Source organism: Sebastes fasciatus, chromosome 16 (assembly GCF_043250625.1).
Source record: "Sebastes fasciatus isolate fSebFas1 chromosome 16, fSebFas1.pri, whole genome shotgun sequence".
NCBI classification, from domain to species: domain Eukaryota; kingdom Metazoa; phylum Chordata; class Actinopteri; order Perciformes; family Sebastidae; genus Sebastes; species Sebastes fasciatus.
The window spans coordinates 32,806,190-32,821,974 of record NC_133810.1 but is presented as its reverse complement, the minus strand read 5'-3'; the positions used below and the strand labels follow the sequence as shown (position 1 = coordinate 32,821,974).

The following is a 15,785-nucleotide window of genomic DNA, read 5'->3' as shown; positions in this document are numbered from 1 at the left end:
GTCTCTGGTTGTTAAATCACATCAACAGTGACCTGATAGAAGAGTTCCTTCAGAGATGGGTCAGATCTTTCACTACTTCTTCACTCTTCACGGAGAAATCTTCATCTTCGTCTTCGTCTTCATGTTGATGTTCATGAGGAAGTAAACATCAGCATGTGAAGAGGAGCAGCTGTAGTGTTGTGGATGTAGACGTCTCAGTGACTTCTCTGTTCTGAGGTGGTTCAACATGTGGTTCCCTGGACTACAGGATCTCATCACTCTGAAGATTAAAGGACGTTCTCTGTTCACCTCCTGTCTCCGTTTCCATGACAACCTGTCTCTCTTTTAGTAAACAATACTGACAATATTACTTTAGCTGGAGTTACTCCATTAAATAAGAGTTCATCACAGACCTGCATCAGGTAGTCTGCATCAGGTAGTCTGCATCAGGTAGTCTGCATCAGGTAGTCTGGATCAGGTAGTCTGCATCAGGTAGTCTGGATCAGGTAGTCTGCATCAGGTAGTCTGCATCAGGTAGTCTGGATCAGGTAGTCTGCATTAGGTAGTCTGCATCAGGTAGTCTGCATTAGGTAGTCTGCAGCAGGTAGTCTGCATCAGGTAGTCTGCATTAGGTAGTCTGCATTAGGTAGTCTGCAGCAGGTAGTCTGCATCAGGTAGTCTGGATCAGTTAGTCTGCAGCAGGTAGTCTGCATCAGGTAGTCTGCAGCAGGTAGTCTGCATCAGGTAGTCTGGATCAGGTAGTCTGCATTAGGTAGTCTGGATCAGGTAGTCTGCATCAGGTAGTCTGCAGCAGGTAGTCTGGATCAGGTAGTCTGCATCAGGTAGTCTGCATTAGGTAGTCTGGATCAGGTAGTCTGCAGCAGGTAGTCTGCATCAGGTAGTCTGGATCAGGTAGTCTGCATTAGGTAGTCTGGATCAGGTAGTCTGCATCAGGTAGTCTGCATTAGGTAGTCTGGATCAGGTAGTCTGCATCAGGTAGTCTGCATTAGGTAGTCTGCATTAGGTAGTCTGCATCAGGTAGTCTGGATCAGGTAGTCTGCAGCAGGTAGTCTGCATTAGGTAGTCTGCAGCAGGTAGTCTGCATCAGGTAGTCTGGATCAGGTAGTCTGCAGCAGGTAGTCTGCATCAGGTCGTCTGCATCAGGTAGTCTGGATCAGGTAGTCTGCATCAGGTAGTCTGGATCAGGTAGTCTGGATCAGGTAGTCTGCATCAGGTAGTCTGGATCAGGTAGTCTGCATCAGGTAGTCTTTATTATTATTATCAGTATTAACTGTTTGTATTCAGAAGAGCTGGATTAGATTAATTAGATTAAATGGATTATTTAGATTAAATAGATTAAATAGATTATTTAGATTAAATAGATTAATTAGATTATTTAGATTAAATAGATTAATTTCATTAAATAGATTAATTAGATTAAATAGATTAATTAGATTAAATAGATTAATTAGATTAAATAGATTAATGAATGAAATCAGTAACAAAATGAAAGAATAATTGACCTTTTGACTGAAGTCATTTAAACATTGAATTCTTGAAGCGTGTTTTTATCAGAACATCCAGAATACATCCTGGAGATTCACCCAGCGACCTCACGAGACTAGATTTAGTGTATTGTTGGAGTGTTGGCTGCATGCAGACATTTGTAGTGTCCTCATAACATGTTCCTCCAAATACAAAACAAAAGTAAAAGTTACATGTTGTATATAATTAATATATAAAACAATCAGGGCCGTCAATAGATTAAAATATGAATCATGTTTTATCTGTTCATAATGAACCTTAAAGGAGATCAGTCCAGTATTTAATCCTCTTATCAACATGGGAGTGTATAATATGCTGCTTTATGTAAATGTATGTATATATTTATTATTATAAATCAATGAACAAACTGCAGCAACAACAGCAACAACAGCTGTCAGTGTGTCAGTGGGCTGACTTCACTAGGACTCGACCCAAACTGCATGAGATGATCATAAAGTGGGCATGTCTGTAGGATCAGATCAGATCAGATCAGATCAGATCAGATCAGATGAACCTTTATTCGTCCCTGGAGGAGATTCAGGAGTCAAAGCAGCAACATCATCCACAGAGTGAAACCCAGAGAGGTATAAAGGTCTACACACATCATGAACACAGTAATAGAGATAAAGATGCAGAGTGCATCAGAGTGAATGGTGAACATAGCTGGAGACCTCCACATGGTTCAAATCTCCATTAATGATGATGATGATGATGAATGTGCTGGGTGCCTCGTCTGTAATCCCGCGACGGTGGAGTGGATGACGTCACTCGCTTGCGCCGCCACAGCACTCGGTGGGATGTAAACAGTAACTGATGGCGCGTGAGAACTCTCGAGCCAGATAATATAATAATATAATAATATAATATAATGATATATATCATGTAATAATAATATAATAATATAATGATATAATAAAATAATAATAATATATAATATAATAATATAATAATATAATATAATATATAATAATATAATATAATATATAATAATATAATTATATAATATATAATATAATAATATGATATAATGATATATATCATATAATAATAATATAATGATATATATCATGTAATAATAATATAATAATATAATGATATATAATAATATAATGATATAATATAATAATATAAGATAATATAATAATATAATGATATAATAAATGAATAATAATATAATAAAATAATAATATAATATAATAATATAATGATATAATAAAATAATAATATATAATATAATAATATAATATAATATATAATAATATAATATAACAATATAATATAATAATATGATATAATAATATAATAATAATATAATATAATAATATAATATAATAATATAATATATAATATAATATAATAAAATTACAATATAATATAATAACATAATATAATAATATAATGATATAATAAAATTATAATAATATAATAAAATAATAACATAATATAATATGATATAATAATATAATAAAATAATAATAATATAACAATATAATAATATAATATAATTATATAATATATAATATAATATAATATAATAATATATAATATTATAATATAATAATATAATATAACACAGAGAGAAATCAACAAAAAGTGGCGGAAAGGAAAAAGAAGACTTCATCTCCCAGAGTGCTTTGCGCTGGAGTCGCGTAGTTGTTTCCGGTGTCTTGTAGCATTTCACTTCCTTCCAGAGTCAGACCCGACCAGACCAGAACACACCGAGACAGAAGAATAATATAATATAATAATATAATATAATATAATAATATAATATAATATAATATAATATAATAATATAATATAATATAATATAATATAATAATATAATATATAATAATATAATATAATAATAATATAATAATATAATATATAATAATATAATATAATATAATAATATAATATAATATAATATAATATAATATATAATAATATAATAATATAATATAACACAGAGAGAAATCAACAAAAAGTGGCGGAAAGGAAAAAGAAGACTTCATCTCCCAGAGTGCTTTGCGCTGGAGTCGCGTAGTTGTTTCCGGTGTCTTGTAGCATTTCACTTCCTTCCAGAGTCAGACCCGACCAGACCAGAACACACCGAGACAGAAGAATAATATAATATAATAATATAATATAATATAATAATATAATATAATATAATATAATAATATAATATAATATAATATGATATAATAATATAATATAATATAATATAATAATATAATATAATATAATATAATATAATAATATAATATAATATAATATAATAATATAATATATAATAATATAATATAATAATAATATAATAATATAATATATAATAATATAATATAATATAATAATATAATATATAATAATATAATATAATAATAATATAATAATATATAATATATAATAATAATATAATATGATATAATAATATAATATAATATAATAATATAATAATATAATATAATATAATATAATAATATAATAATATAATATAATATAATATAATAATATAATATAATAATATAATATAATAATATAATATAATATAACACAGAGAGAAATCAACAGAAAGTGTCGTAAAGTAAAAAAGAAGACTTCATCTCCCAGAGTGCTTTGCGCTGGAGTCGCGTAGGTGTTTCCGGTGTCTTATAACATTTCACTTCCTTCCAGAGTCAGACCCGACCAGACCAGAACCCGTCGGTAAACCGTCTGGACCCGTCGGTACCCGGTCCGTACCGTGTTCCCGCCTTCAGTAACGGCCGGTTGGTTTCCATCGTTACCCGAGCAGCATGAAGCGCGCGCTGTAGGACCGCTGAGTGACGTAGCAGCGCGACCCGGGACCCGGTGAGGCCTCCTCCAGGTCCTCCAGCAGAGAGACCAGCACCTCCAGAGCCCAGGTCCTCCGGGTCCTCCAGCAGAGAGCCAGAGCCAGAGCCCAGGTCCTCCGGGTCCTCCAGCAGAGAGCCAGAGCCAGAGCCAGAGCCCAGGTCCTCCGGGTCCTCCAGCAGAGAGCCAGAGCCAGAGACCAGGTCCTCCGGTAGAGCATGTCGTCCCCGTCCCCGTCGTCGTCCTCCGGGGGCTCGCGCCGCCAGTGGTGCTACCTGTGCGACCTGCCGAAGCAGCCGTGGGCGATGCTGTGGGAGTTCAGCGAGGCGGTCTGCCGAGGCTGCGTCAACTACGACGGAGCGGACCGGATCGAGCTGCTCATAGACACGGCCCGACACCTGAAGAACCAGCACCAGGTCCTGGACGGACACGGCCGGTCCCCGGGTCCACCGGGTCCACAGGGTCCACAGCACCACGGGAAACCTCTGTACGGGTCCGGGTCCGCCCGCCTGCCCAACGGGCTGCACCGGGCCGAAGACGGGACCGGGTCGCTGTCCGAGTCCAGCAGGCAGAGCCCCAACACCAGCACCCGCAGACCCGTCGTCCCGGGTATGGGTCTGGGTCTGCACAGCTCCATCTCTCAAGCCCTGATGGCTCAGGGTCTGGTCGCCGCCCCCCACGGCCTGCTGGCCCCCCTAGCGGGGTCCAGAGCCGGGGTCGCCATACCCGTCTCGGCCGGGTCCATGCTGGGCGAAGTGGGTCGGAGACAGGTGGTCTCTCTGGGGGGTCTGGGAGTCGGAGTCGGGGCTAGCACCTCTGCTCTGGTGGGAATCGACCCGGCTCTCTGGAGGAACAACGAGGTGATGGCAGAACTCAACGAGGTGGCCCGCAGCCGGGTCGAAGGCTGGCCCAACCGGCCCAAAGCGGTCCGGGACGTCCTGATGGCGCTGAGCGGCTGCGTGCCCTTCAACGTGCGCTTCAGGAAAGACCACAACCTGACGGGTCGGGTTCTGGCCTTCGACACCGGCGCCACGCCGGAGTTCGAGCTGAAGGTGTTCGCGGAGTACCCCGCCGGCTCCGGGATGATCTTCTCAGGCGTCCCGGACCTGGTCCGGCAGATGTTCCGCGACTCGGCCAAAGACGCGGGCAAAGCGGTGAACTCGGGACTTCGCTACGTGGAGTACGAGAAGAGGCCCGGCACGGGAGACTGGCGCGGGCTGTCGGAGCTGCTGAACGACGGCGTGCGCATGTTCAAAGAGCCCCCCATTCCAGAGGTTCTGCCGCAGCCGGATGCGGGGATGCCCGTGGCGGCCGGCGGACGCCCGGCACCGGCGAAGGGCACGACCCGGCGCCGCAAGGCTTCTCCGGGCTCCGAGAACGGGGAGAGCGACGGGAGGCTCGACGGGAGGTCCGACGGGAGGCCCGACCACGCGGCGAGGGAGCCGTGGCCCCGAGGCGTCTACGCCGCCATGGAGCCTCTTCCTGGCATGGAGGGCCCGCCCCGGCTCCACAGCCAGCCCTCGCCCATCTCGGCGCTGATGGGCGTGGCAGACAGCCTGAGCTCCGGCCAGATGGCCAGAGACAGCCCCGGCGTGTCCACGGCCCACTCGTCCTCGGCGGGCCGTCCCACCAGCGGCAGCCCCTCCGCCGCCTCCACCTCCGTCTCCCAGGCCGCCGTGGGGCAGAGCGCCGGCGCCGGGGAGTCCACGAGCGGCGCCCAGGGCACCCTGCTCTGCTGCACTCTCTGCCGAGAGCGCCTGGAGGACACTCACTTCGTCCAGTGTCCCTCCGTCCCGCACCACAAGTTCTGCTTCCCGTGTACCCGCGGGTTCATCCGCAGCCAGGGTCAGGGCGGCGAGGTGTACTGCCCCAGCGGCGAGCGCTGCCCGCTGGCCGGATCCTCCGTCCCCTGGGCCTTCATGCAGGGAGAGATCTCCACCATCCTCGCCGGGGACGGAGACGTCACGGTGAAGAAGGAGAGCGACCCGTGACCGCTCCACCCGGTCCTGGTGAATGGTAAGACGACGGTCTTCGGAGGACGCAGCCGTCCTCGGAGGACGCAGCCGTCCTCAGACAGATCTTTAGACACATTTTAAACAGACTGAAGTTATCTAAACCAACATGAACATCTAAAGTCCCCAATATTTAACTCTGTGTCTCTGAGCGGTGTCTCTGAGCCGTGTCTCTGAGCCGTGTCTCTGAGCGGTGTCTCTGAGCCGTGTCTCTGAGCCGTGTCTCTGAGCCGTGTCTCTGAGCCGTGAGTCTGAGCCGTGAGTCTGAGCGGTGTCTCTGAGCCGTGTCTCTGAGCCGTGTCTCTGAGCCGTGTCTCTGAGCCGTGTCTCTGAGCCGTGTCTCTGAGCGGTGTCTCTGAGCCGTGAGGAGAGGCTTGAGGCTCTTTAGTTCAGTTTTCATCTTTTAATCGTCACTTGGATCATAAATCATAAGAGAGATCTTTGAATCTCTTAAACATTCAGTATATATATACGGAGAAACACACAGCCCGGATTCAGAAACTACGTTTGAAACCAGCCGTCAGGATTTCTGTCCATTTGTGATGTCACAAATATACAATATATATTTAAATCATTAGAAGGTTTAAAACATTCTAAATGTGTCCCAGTTTATTTCCTGTTGCAGTGTATGTGAAAGACATCAGCTGACAGGAAGTAAACATGGACCCAACCTGTTGCCTAGCAACACAATTTCATTGAAATGCACTAAAACGGAGCGTTTGAGACAGACAGGTGAATACAGGTATATTCAGACAGGTGAACACAGGTATATTCAGACAGACAGAAGGAGAAACATAAAGGTGTTTTTAACATTGCAGCATGTAAACATGTTCTTATAGAAACACTAAATACAAGAATGAAGCTGAAGATGAGCATCATACGGGACCTTTAAATAAATAATAGTTTAATCTTTTTATAAAGAAACACAATCTCTACTAACTTCAGATCACCTGCCTGTTCACAGTGGAGATGTAACCCCCCCACCTCATCTGGTGTTTACAGAGCATGTTAAAACAGAGCATGTTAAAACAGAGCATGTTAAAACAGAGCATGTTAAAACAGAGCATGTTAAAACAGCGCATGTTAAGAGAGCTGCAGTAGGCTGAATGTTTCATCATTGAGCAGACATCCCATAATAACCTTCCATCATATTGTAATTGAAGTGTTGTGAGAGTAAACTAGACTCCTGCTCCTCCTCATGGCTGTTTACAGGCTGCAGAACATCCAGCCTGACGGGAGACTTTGACCAATCACAGGTCATTACAGAGAGAGAGAGAGCGTTCCTATTGGCTGAGCTCCGGCTGGTGGGCGGAGCTTCTTGGTGTTTCCTCAACAGATCTCAACATGGCTGCCGGGTCACAAACGTTCTCATTCTACAGCTAAACCGTCACTACCAGATGATTCTGACAACATCTGAGGAGAGAAATCAGAATCATCTGGTAGTGACGGTTTAGCTGTAGAATGAGACACGTTCCTGTGACCCGGCACGCCAGGGCTCGCACCAGCCGGAGCACAGCCAATAGGAACGCTCTCTCTCTGTAATGACCTGTGATTGGTCAAAGTCTCCCGTCAGGCTGGATGTTGTAAAGCCTGTAAACAGCCATGAGGAGGAGCAGGAGTCTAGTTATCTCTCAGAACACTTCAATTACAACATGATGAAAGGTTATTATGGGATTTTGATGCCAAAACCATTCAGCCTACTGCAGCTTTAATGATTTGCACAATGACGACTTAATGTCTAACAGTGCTGCCCCCCCCCCCTAACATGTACCTGCTGAAATATCACCGCTGAAAGCCCAGATGTTCTGATGGTGTTTGTGTTCATGTTCTGTTTCTGGTTGTTCCAGATGATCCCAGACCCTCACACGTGGTTCTGTTTGTGGTTCTGTTGTTCTCCTGCTGGTTGTTTGACCCGTTGTCTCTCTTCTCTCTCCTCAGTGGATCAAACACTTTGAAAGCACTTCCCTATTATCTGGAGCAGAGGTCCACGTCGGCTGCAGTTCATCATGTGTGCCTCTGAGAACAGAAGAACTCTGGAGAACCGGAGAACATCTACACACACACACACACCGTTAACTAAAGACACAACAAGACTCACTTCAGAGAGGACAGGAGAGGACACGTCTCCGTCTGTCTCCGTCTGTCGGGGCTCGGCTGGGCGGCGACATCTCGTCCCAACGTTGAGTCCTGACCAAACCTCCCCCCCCACCCATCTCTCCCATCATCAGCCCTTCTCCCATCATCAGGCCTCGTCTTCAGGACTCGTCTTCAGACCTCGTCCCATCATCAGGCCTCGTCTTCAGGACTCGTCTTCAGACCTCGTCCCATCATCAGGACTCGTCTTCAGGACTCGTCCTCAGGCCTCGTCTTCGGGCCTCGTCCTCAGGCCTCGTCTTCAGGCCTCGTCCCATCATCAGGCCTCGTCTTCGGGCCTCGTCCTCAGGCCTCGTCCCATCAGAACTTGTCTTCAGGCCTCGTCCTGGAAGCCCCGGACAGAAAGCACACGCTTGTTTTAGGAACGACAATCTTCTTTTGTCCTTCATTTGTGTTCTTGTCCTCCATGTTGCGTCCCGTCCGTCCCCTCCAGACGGACGACGGGCGTTCAGACAGAATCGTCATTTCTCTTTGAAAAACAAATGAATGTTCAGAATGTGTCCGAACCCATCGAGTCCTTAACGCCAAGGATGTCAACCATGTAATCAACGATATGTCTCTTAGGTATTCTCCTTCTATTGTACGTCAAAAATGTGAATTTACTTTCAATATGGCTATGTAATTTCTATTTTTGATACAATACAAATTTCTATGTATTTGTTTATAGTGATAAGAAGACCAAAGATGGCTTCATGCTCAATGTCCTTTTGTTGTATTGTAGCCGTGTCCGCTGTATTCACTGAGCGCCTCGGCGTCAGTCACTAATCTGTTCATCTATCACAGAGGTAAAACTTGTTATTGTCTATTTACTTTATCAATATATGTATGGTAAGATGATTAGCACCACTTTACTCATGTGATCTGCACAGGTCAATTCTACAATAAATTACTAAATAGTTATTAATCACAGCGGCTTTATTCTTTCACCCTCAGAGACACTGTTTTATACAACTTTATTACATACATATGTACATGGAAAACCAACACCACATATTATAGAAGCCCTTTAAATGCATCAACATCCTCTGAAGTAGCACCTTGAACCCAGTTAACCTTAAACCCAGTTAACCTTAAACCCAGTTAACCTTGAACCCAGTTAACCTTGAACCCAGTTAACCTGAACCCAGTTAACCTTAAACCCAGTTAACCTTAAACCCAGTTAACCTTAAACCCAGTTAACCTTAAACCCAGTTAACCTTAAACCCAGTTAACCTTGAACCCAGTTAACCTGAACCCAGCTAACCTGAACCCAGTTAACCTTAAACCCAGTTAACCTTGAACCCAGTTAACCTGAACCCAGCTAACCTGAACCCAGTTAACCTTAAACCCAGTTAACCTTGAACCCAGTTAACCTGAACCCAGCTAACCTAAATCACTGCCTCATCTAGACGACTATATCTGACTTTAGAGTGTTCTGTTCATTTAATCATTCACACATGGGGAGTGTTTCCTTCCTGCATTCAGCAGCTTCAACTGTTTCTGTTAGTCTGATTAAGTGTTTAACTTCTTCATATTTGTCTAATACAGTTTATAAAATCTGCCGCTCTGATGCCAGCAGACGGAGACGGAGGAACTCTGGGATGACTTAACGAGTTACCTTAACGAGTTGACTTAACGAGTTGATGAGCAGCGCGGTAGGACGGCTCAGTGGGATCTGGTTAGTTGGGGTTAGTTAATCCCGATCAGGAGAAGATATCCTGGATATGTTGAACTGGCTTCATAGTACAGACCTCTGATGTTGTATTAACCCTTTAAATGCATCAACAGCCACTGAACTGAACCCAGTCAACCTGCTTTCTGAACACGCTGCTGCTGCTGAGTTCATGTGGAGTGCAAAGTAATTAAAAAGTGATTCATTCTGAATATAAACTGATCTGATGAAGCACAAAGACCAGAACTCTGCAGCAAACACAACACATACTGTAAACACCAACACCAGTTTCATATATCACATCATCATAACATCACACTATAGAGTATTCATCTGTAAACACGTCATCACAGTGGTGGGGATCCTTTGTGGTTACATTTATAATCGGTTCACACCACTATACACCATTATAGCACAGCGAGGACGAGGGGAGCAGTGGTGTACTGTCGGAGGGACGGTGGTTCAGGAGGTGGTTCAGAAGGGGCATCCGGTGTCCCCCAGGGCCTCCTGAGCTGCCTTCACGGTCTCTCTCTTCACACACCTCCAGTAGCCAGAGAGGCCGTTCTGATGCTGCACCTGAGGACGGGACGGAGCTCATCAGTCTACACGATATATACTGTAAATACAGGTTCATATACCATTCAGCGTTCTGATGCTGCACCTGAGGACGGGACGGGACGGAGCTCATCAGTATCTATCTATAGATATACGTAAATGATGCTGCACCTGAGGACGGGACGGGACGGAGCTCATCACTATATCTATAGATATACATAAATGATGCTGCACCTGAGGACGGGACGGGACGGAGCTCATCACTATCTATCTATAGATATACGTAAATGATGCTGCACCTGAGGACGGGACGGGACGGAGCTCATCACTATCTATCTATAGATATACGTAAATGATGCTGCACCTGAGGACGGGACGGGACGGAGCTCATCACTATCTATCTATAGATATACATAAATGATGCTGCACCTGAGGACGGGACGGGACGGAGCTCATCACTATATCTATAGATATACGTAAATGATGCTGCACCTGAGGACGGGACGGGACGGAGCTCATCACTATCTATCTATAGATATACGTAAATGATGCTGCACCTGAGGACGGGACGGGACGGAGCTCATCACTATCTATCTATAGATATACGTAAATGATGCTGCACCTGAGGACGGGACGGGACGGAGCTCATCACTATCTATCTATAGATATACGTAAATGATGCTGCACCTGAGGACGGGACGGGACGGAGCTCATCAGTATCTATCTATAGATATACGTAAATGATGCTGCACCTGAGGACGGGACGGGACGGAGCTCATCACTATATCTATAGATATACATAAATGATGCTGCACCTGAGGACGGGACGGGACGGAGCTCATCACTATCTATCTATAGATATACGTAAATGATGCTGCACCTGAGGACGGGACGGGACGGAGCTCATCACTATCTATCTATAGATATACGTAAATGATGCTGCACCTGAGGACGGGACGGGACGGAGCTCATCACTATCTATCTATAGATATACATAAATGATGCTGCACCTGAGGACGGGACGGGACGGAGCTCATCACTATATCTATAGATATACGTAAATGATGCTGCACCTGAGGACGGGACGGGACGGAGCTCATCACTATCTATCTATAGATATACGTAAATGATGCTGCACCTGAGGACGGGACGGGACGGAGCTCATCACTATCTATCTATAGATATACGTAAATGATGCTGCACCTGAGGACGGGACGGGACGGAGCTCATCACTATCTATCTATAGATATACGTAAATGATGCTGCACCTGAGGATGGGACGGGACGGAGCTCATCACTATATCTATAGATATACGTAAATGATGCTGCACCTGAGGACGGGACGGGACGGAGCTCATCACTATCTATCTATAGATATACGTAAATGATGCTGCACCTGAGGATGGGACGGGACGGAGCTCATCACTATATCTATAGATATACGTAAATGATGCTGCACCTGAGGACGGGACGGGACGGAGCTCATCACTATATCTATAGATATACATAAATGATGCTGCACCTGAGGATGGGACGGGACGGAGCTCATCAGTATCTATCTATAGATATACGTAAATGATGCTGCACCTGAGGATGGGACGGGACGGAGCTCATCACTATCTATCTATAGATATACATAAATGATGCTGCACCTGAGGACGGGACGGGACGGAGCTCATCACTATCTATCTATAGATATACGTAAATGATGCTGCACCTGAGGATGGGACGGGACGGAGCTCATCACTATCTATCTATAGATATACGTAAATGATGCTGCACCTGAGGACGGGACGGGACGGAGCTCATCACTATATCTATAGATATACGTAAATGATGCTGCACCTGAGGACGGGACGGGACGGAGCTCATCACTATATCTATAGATATACGTAAATGATGCTGCACCTGAGGACGGGACGGGACGGAGCTCATCACTATATCTATAGATATACATAAATGATGCTGCACCTGAGGATGGGACGGGACGGAGCTCATCACTATATCTATAGATATACATAAATGATGCTGCACCTGAGGACGGGACGGGACGGAGCTCATCACTATATCTATAGATATACATAAATGATGCTGCACCTGAGGATGGGACGGGACGGAGCTCATCACTATATCTATAGATATACATAAATGATGCTGCACCTGAGGACGGGACGGAGCTCATCACAGTCTAGTAGATATATACTGTATAGATGCAGGTCTGTTTACCGCTCAGGGTTAGGGGGAATATGCTTCTTCACCTTCTAGCTGAGAGTTGCAGCTTAAACAAGCAGATATAATAACGTGTTGGTGAGCTTTAGACCCGTTCCCATGTGGACAGAGCCAGGCCTGCTGGTTCCAGTCCAGCTAAGGCTAAGGCTAAGGCTGTAGCTTCATATTTAGCAGACAGATGTGAGGGAAGACCTGAACATCTAACACGCTGCAGGAGAACAGGTCGGATCATTGAACAGATGTTTTTATCAGACATGTTTGCAGCTAACTGTAAAGAGTGGACCGTCTGACCTTCAGCCCTCTCAGTACCCGGTCCTTCATCACCCCCATGAACTCCTTATGGCTCAGGCAGTTGTCTCCGTCCATGTCGAACAGTTTGAACACCGTGTCCAGGACGTTCTCTGACAGGTCGTGGCCCGTGGCGATCTTCACGGCTCGCTTGAACTGGGCTGCAGGGAGAGGAAGGACAGGATGTAGAGGTTGAACTGGACCTCAGTGAGGAAGGACAGGATGTAGAGTTTAGAGGAAGCTAGTCAACAGAGGGGGGGGGGGTGTTACCCATTCCAATGGGACGGCTGGCTCCGGTCACCAGCTTCATTGAGAAGGCGAAGTCCTCCAGGTTGTTGGAGAAGAGACAGAAGGCCTTGAACTCATCGAACGTGATGCTCTGAAAGATAAAAGGTCTGTTCAGTAACGTTCCTCACTGAGACGTTCCTCACTGAGAGACGTTCCTCACTGAGACGTTCCTCACTGAGAGACGTTCCTCACTGAGACGTTCCTCACTGAGAGACGTTCCTCACTGAGAGACGTCCTCACTGAGAGACGTTCCTCACTGAGACGTTCCTCACTGAGACGTTCCTCACTGAGAGACGTTCCTCACCGAGAGACGTTCCTCACCGAGAGACGTTCCTCACTGAGAGACGTCCTCACTGAGAGACGTTCCTCACTGAGAGACGTTCCTCACTGAGAGACGTTCCTCACTGAGACGTTCCTCACCGAGAGACGTTCCTCACCGAGAGACGTTCCTCACTGAGAGACGTCCTCACCGAGAGACGTTCCTCACCGAGAGACGTTCCTCACTGAGACGTTCCTCACTGAGAGACGTTCCTCACCGAGAGACGTTCCTCACTGAGAGACGTCCTCACCGAGAGACGTTCCTCACCGAGAGACGTTCCTCACTGAGAGACGTCCTCACTGAGAGACGTTCCTCACTGAGAGACGTTCCTCACTGAGACGTTCCTCACTGAGACGTTCCTCACTGAGAGACGTTCCTCACTGAGACGTTCCTCACTGAGACGTTCCTCACTGAGAGACGTTCCTCACTGAGACGTTCCTCACTGAGACATTCCTCACCGAGAGACGTTCCTCACTGAGAGACGTCCTCACCGAGAGACGTCCTCACCGAGAGACGTCCTCACTGAGAGACGTCCTCACCGTGAGGACGTCTCTCTGTGAGGAACGTCTCTCGGTGAGGACGTCTCTCACTGCACCGTACAGTACGGGGGGGTGGGGAGGTTAGTCCTCTAACCTGGCCTGCAGGGATCCTCTTCCTCATGTTCTCCCAGTAGATCTCGTTGTCTTCTTCGTTGGTGTAGTGGAGCAGCCACTCTGCAAAGTCTTCTCTCCGCATGGTGTCCATCCCTTTGGAGAACTGCAGGAACTCCATCACCTGGACCTCAGCCTGCAGGTCCTCCATGAACCTGGACAACACAGACAGAGAGCTGGCTGGAGACGGGACGCTTTGAGAAGCAGCAGGAAGAACACCACCCAGTGAGTGAAAGCTGCAGAGCATCGCTGGACTGATTCAGTGATTCAGTGACTCAGTGACTCAGTGATTCAGTGACTCAGTGACTCAGTGACTCAGTGATTCAGTGACTCAGTGACTCAGTGACTCAGTGACTCAGTGACTCAGTGATTCAGTGATTCAGTGATTCAGTGACTCAGTGACTCAGTGACTCAGTGACTCAGTGACTCAGTGACTCAGTGACTCAGTGACTCAGTGACTCAGTGATTCAGTGACTCAGTGACTCAGTGACTCAGTGACTCAGTGACTCAGTGACTCAGTGATTCAGTGACTCAGTGACTCAGTGATTCAGTGACTCAGTGACTCAGTGACTCAGTGATTCAGTGATTCAGTGACTCAGTGACTCAGTGATTCAGTGACTCAGTGACTCAGTGACTCAGTGATTCAGTGACTCAGTGACTCAGTGACTCAGTGACTCAGTGATTCAGTGATTCAGTGACTCAGTGATTCAGTGACTCAGTGACTCAGTGACTCAGTGACTCAGTGACTCAGTGATTCAGTGACTGAGGGTTGGAACCTGCTGTAGTCTGTGTTTTTTGTGATGTGTTTTGACATGTCTCCAGTAGTACTAATCCTTGTGGGTAGACTGGTTCCTACTGGTCTGTAGACGTACTGTAACAGGGTGGGACTCTTCCTAAGAGTGTGACTAACAGATTAACATCCTGACACAGGGAGAAAGTGAAAGTTTACGCTGAACCTCCTGAACTCCTCTGAGTTCACTCCAGAAACAAATCCTCAGAGAGAAACAGTCATTAAAGAGTACTTAGTGTATTTATTAATCTAATGCTTCTAGTTGTTGTAGAAGTAGATTACTCTGCTCTGGGGGGGTCGGGGGGGGGGGGGCAGTGAACAACCAGATATTAAAACAGGATCTTTATTGTCTGTTATTCTGTTGATGCTATGATGATGATCTGAATCATTTAAACCTTCTGTTGGAAGTATTTCACATTTTATAAGACAACATGAGACAGTAGGTCATGGGGACAGAAATGTTTCTGCGTACCAGGAAGGACCTGCGTATGGACGGACGGACGGACAGAAT

General features: G+C 45.5%; 2 protein-coding genes across 37 annotated transcripts in view; one reads left to right on the top strand and one right to left on the bottom strand.

The window, feature by feature from the left end:
- The first annotated feature begins 4,130 nt into the window (after positions 1–4,130).
- LOC141752681 (interferon regulatory factor 2-binding protein 1-like) lies at positions 4,131–9,408 on the top strand. The gene is made up of 3 exons (XM_074610808.1): positions 4,131–4,418; positions 4,535–6,354; positions 8,289–9,408. The coding sequence occupies exon 2, from the start codon at positions 4,557–4,559 to the stop codon at positions 6,327–6,329; it is 1,773 nt and encodes a 590-aa protein (XP_074466909.1). The 5' UTR covers positions 4,131–4,418; positions 4,535–4,556; the 3' UTR covers positions 6,330–6,354; positions 8,289–9,408.
- Positions 9,402–15,785, bottom strand: part of micu2 (mitochondrial calcium uptake 2) — a 22,454-nt gene continuing 16,070 nt past the window's right edge. Inside the window, exons 9-15 of one of the 36 annotated variants that reach the window (XR_012590319.1) lie at positions 14,468–14,639; positions 13,498–13,606; positions 13,231–13,388; positions 9,872–10,731; positions 9,810–9,840; positions 9,622–9,778; positions 9,402–9,557 (exon numbers count right to left, since the gene is read on the bottom strand). Coding sequence is in view for 1 of the 36 variants with exons in the window: in XM_074610816.1 (XP_074466917.1) it covers positions 10,630–10,731; positions 13,231–13,388; positions 13,498–13,606; positions 14,468–14,639 (541 nt within the window). In the remaining 35 variants the exon portion in view is untranslated. Of the gene's footprint in view, positions 10,732–13,230; positions 13,389–13,497; positions 13,607–14,467; positions 14,640–15,785 lie in introns of all 36 variants that reach the window. The other 35 variants (XR_012590316.1, XR_012590312.1, XR_012590321.1 and 32 more) reach the window with 35 other exon arrangements.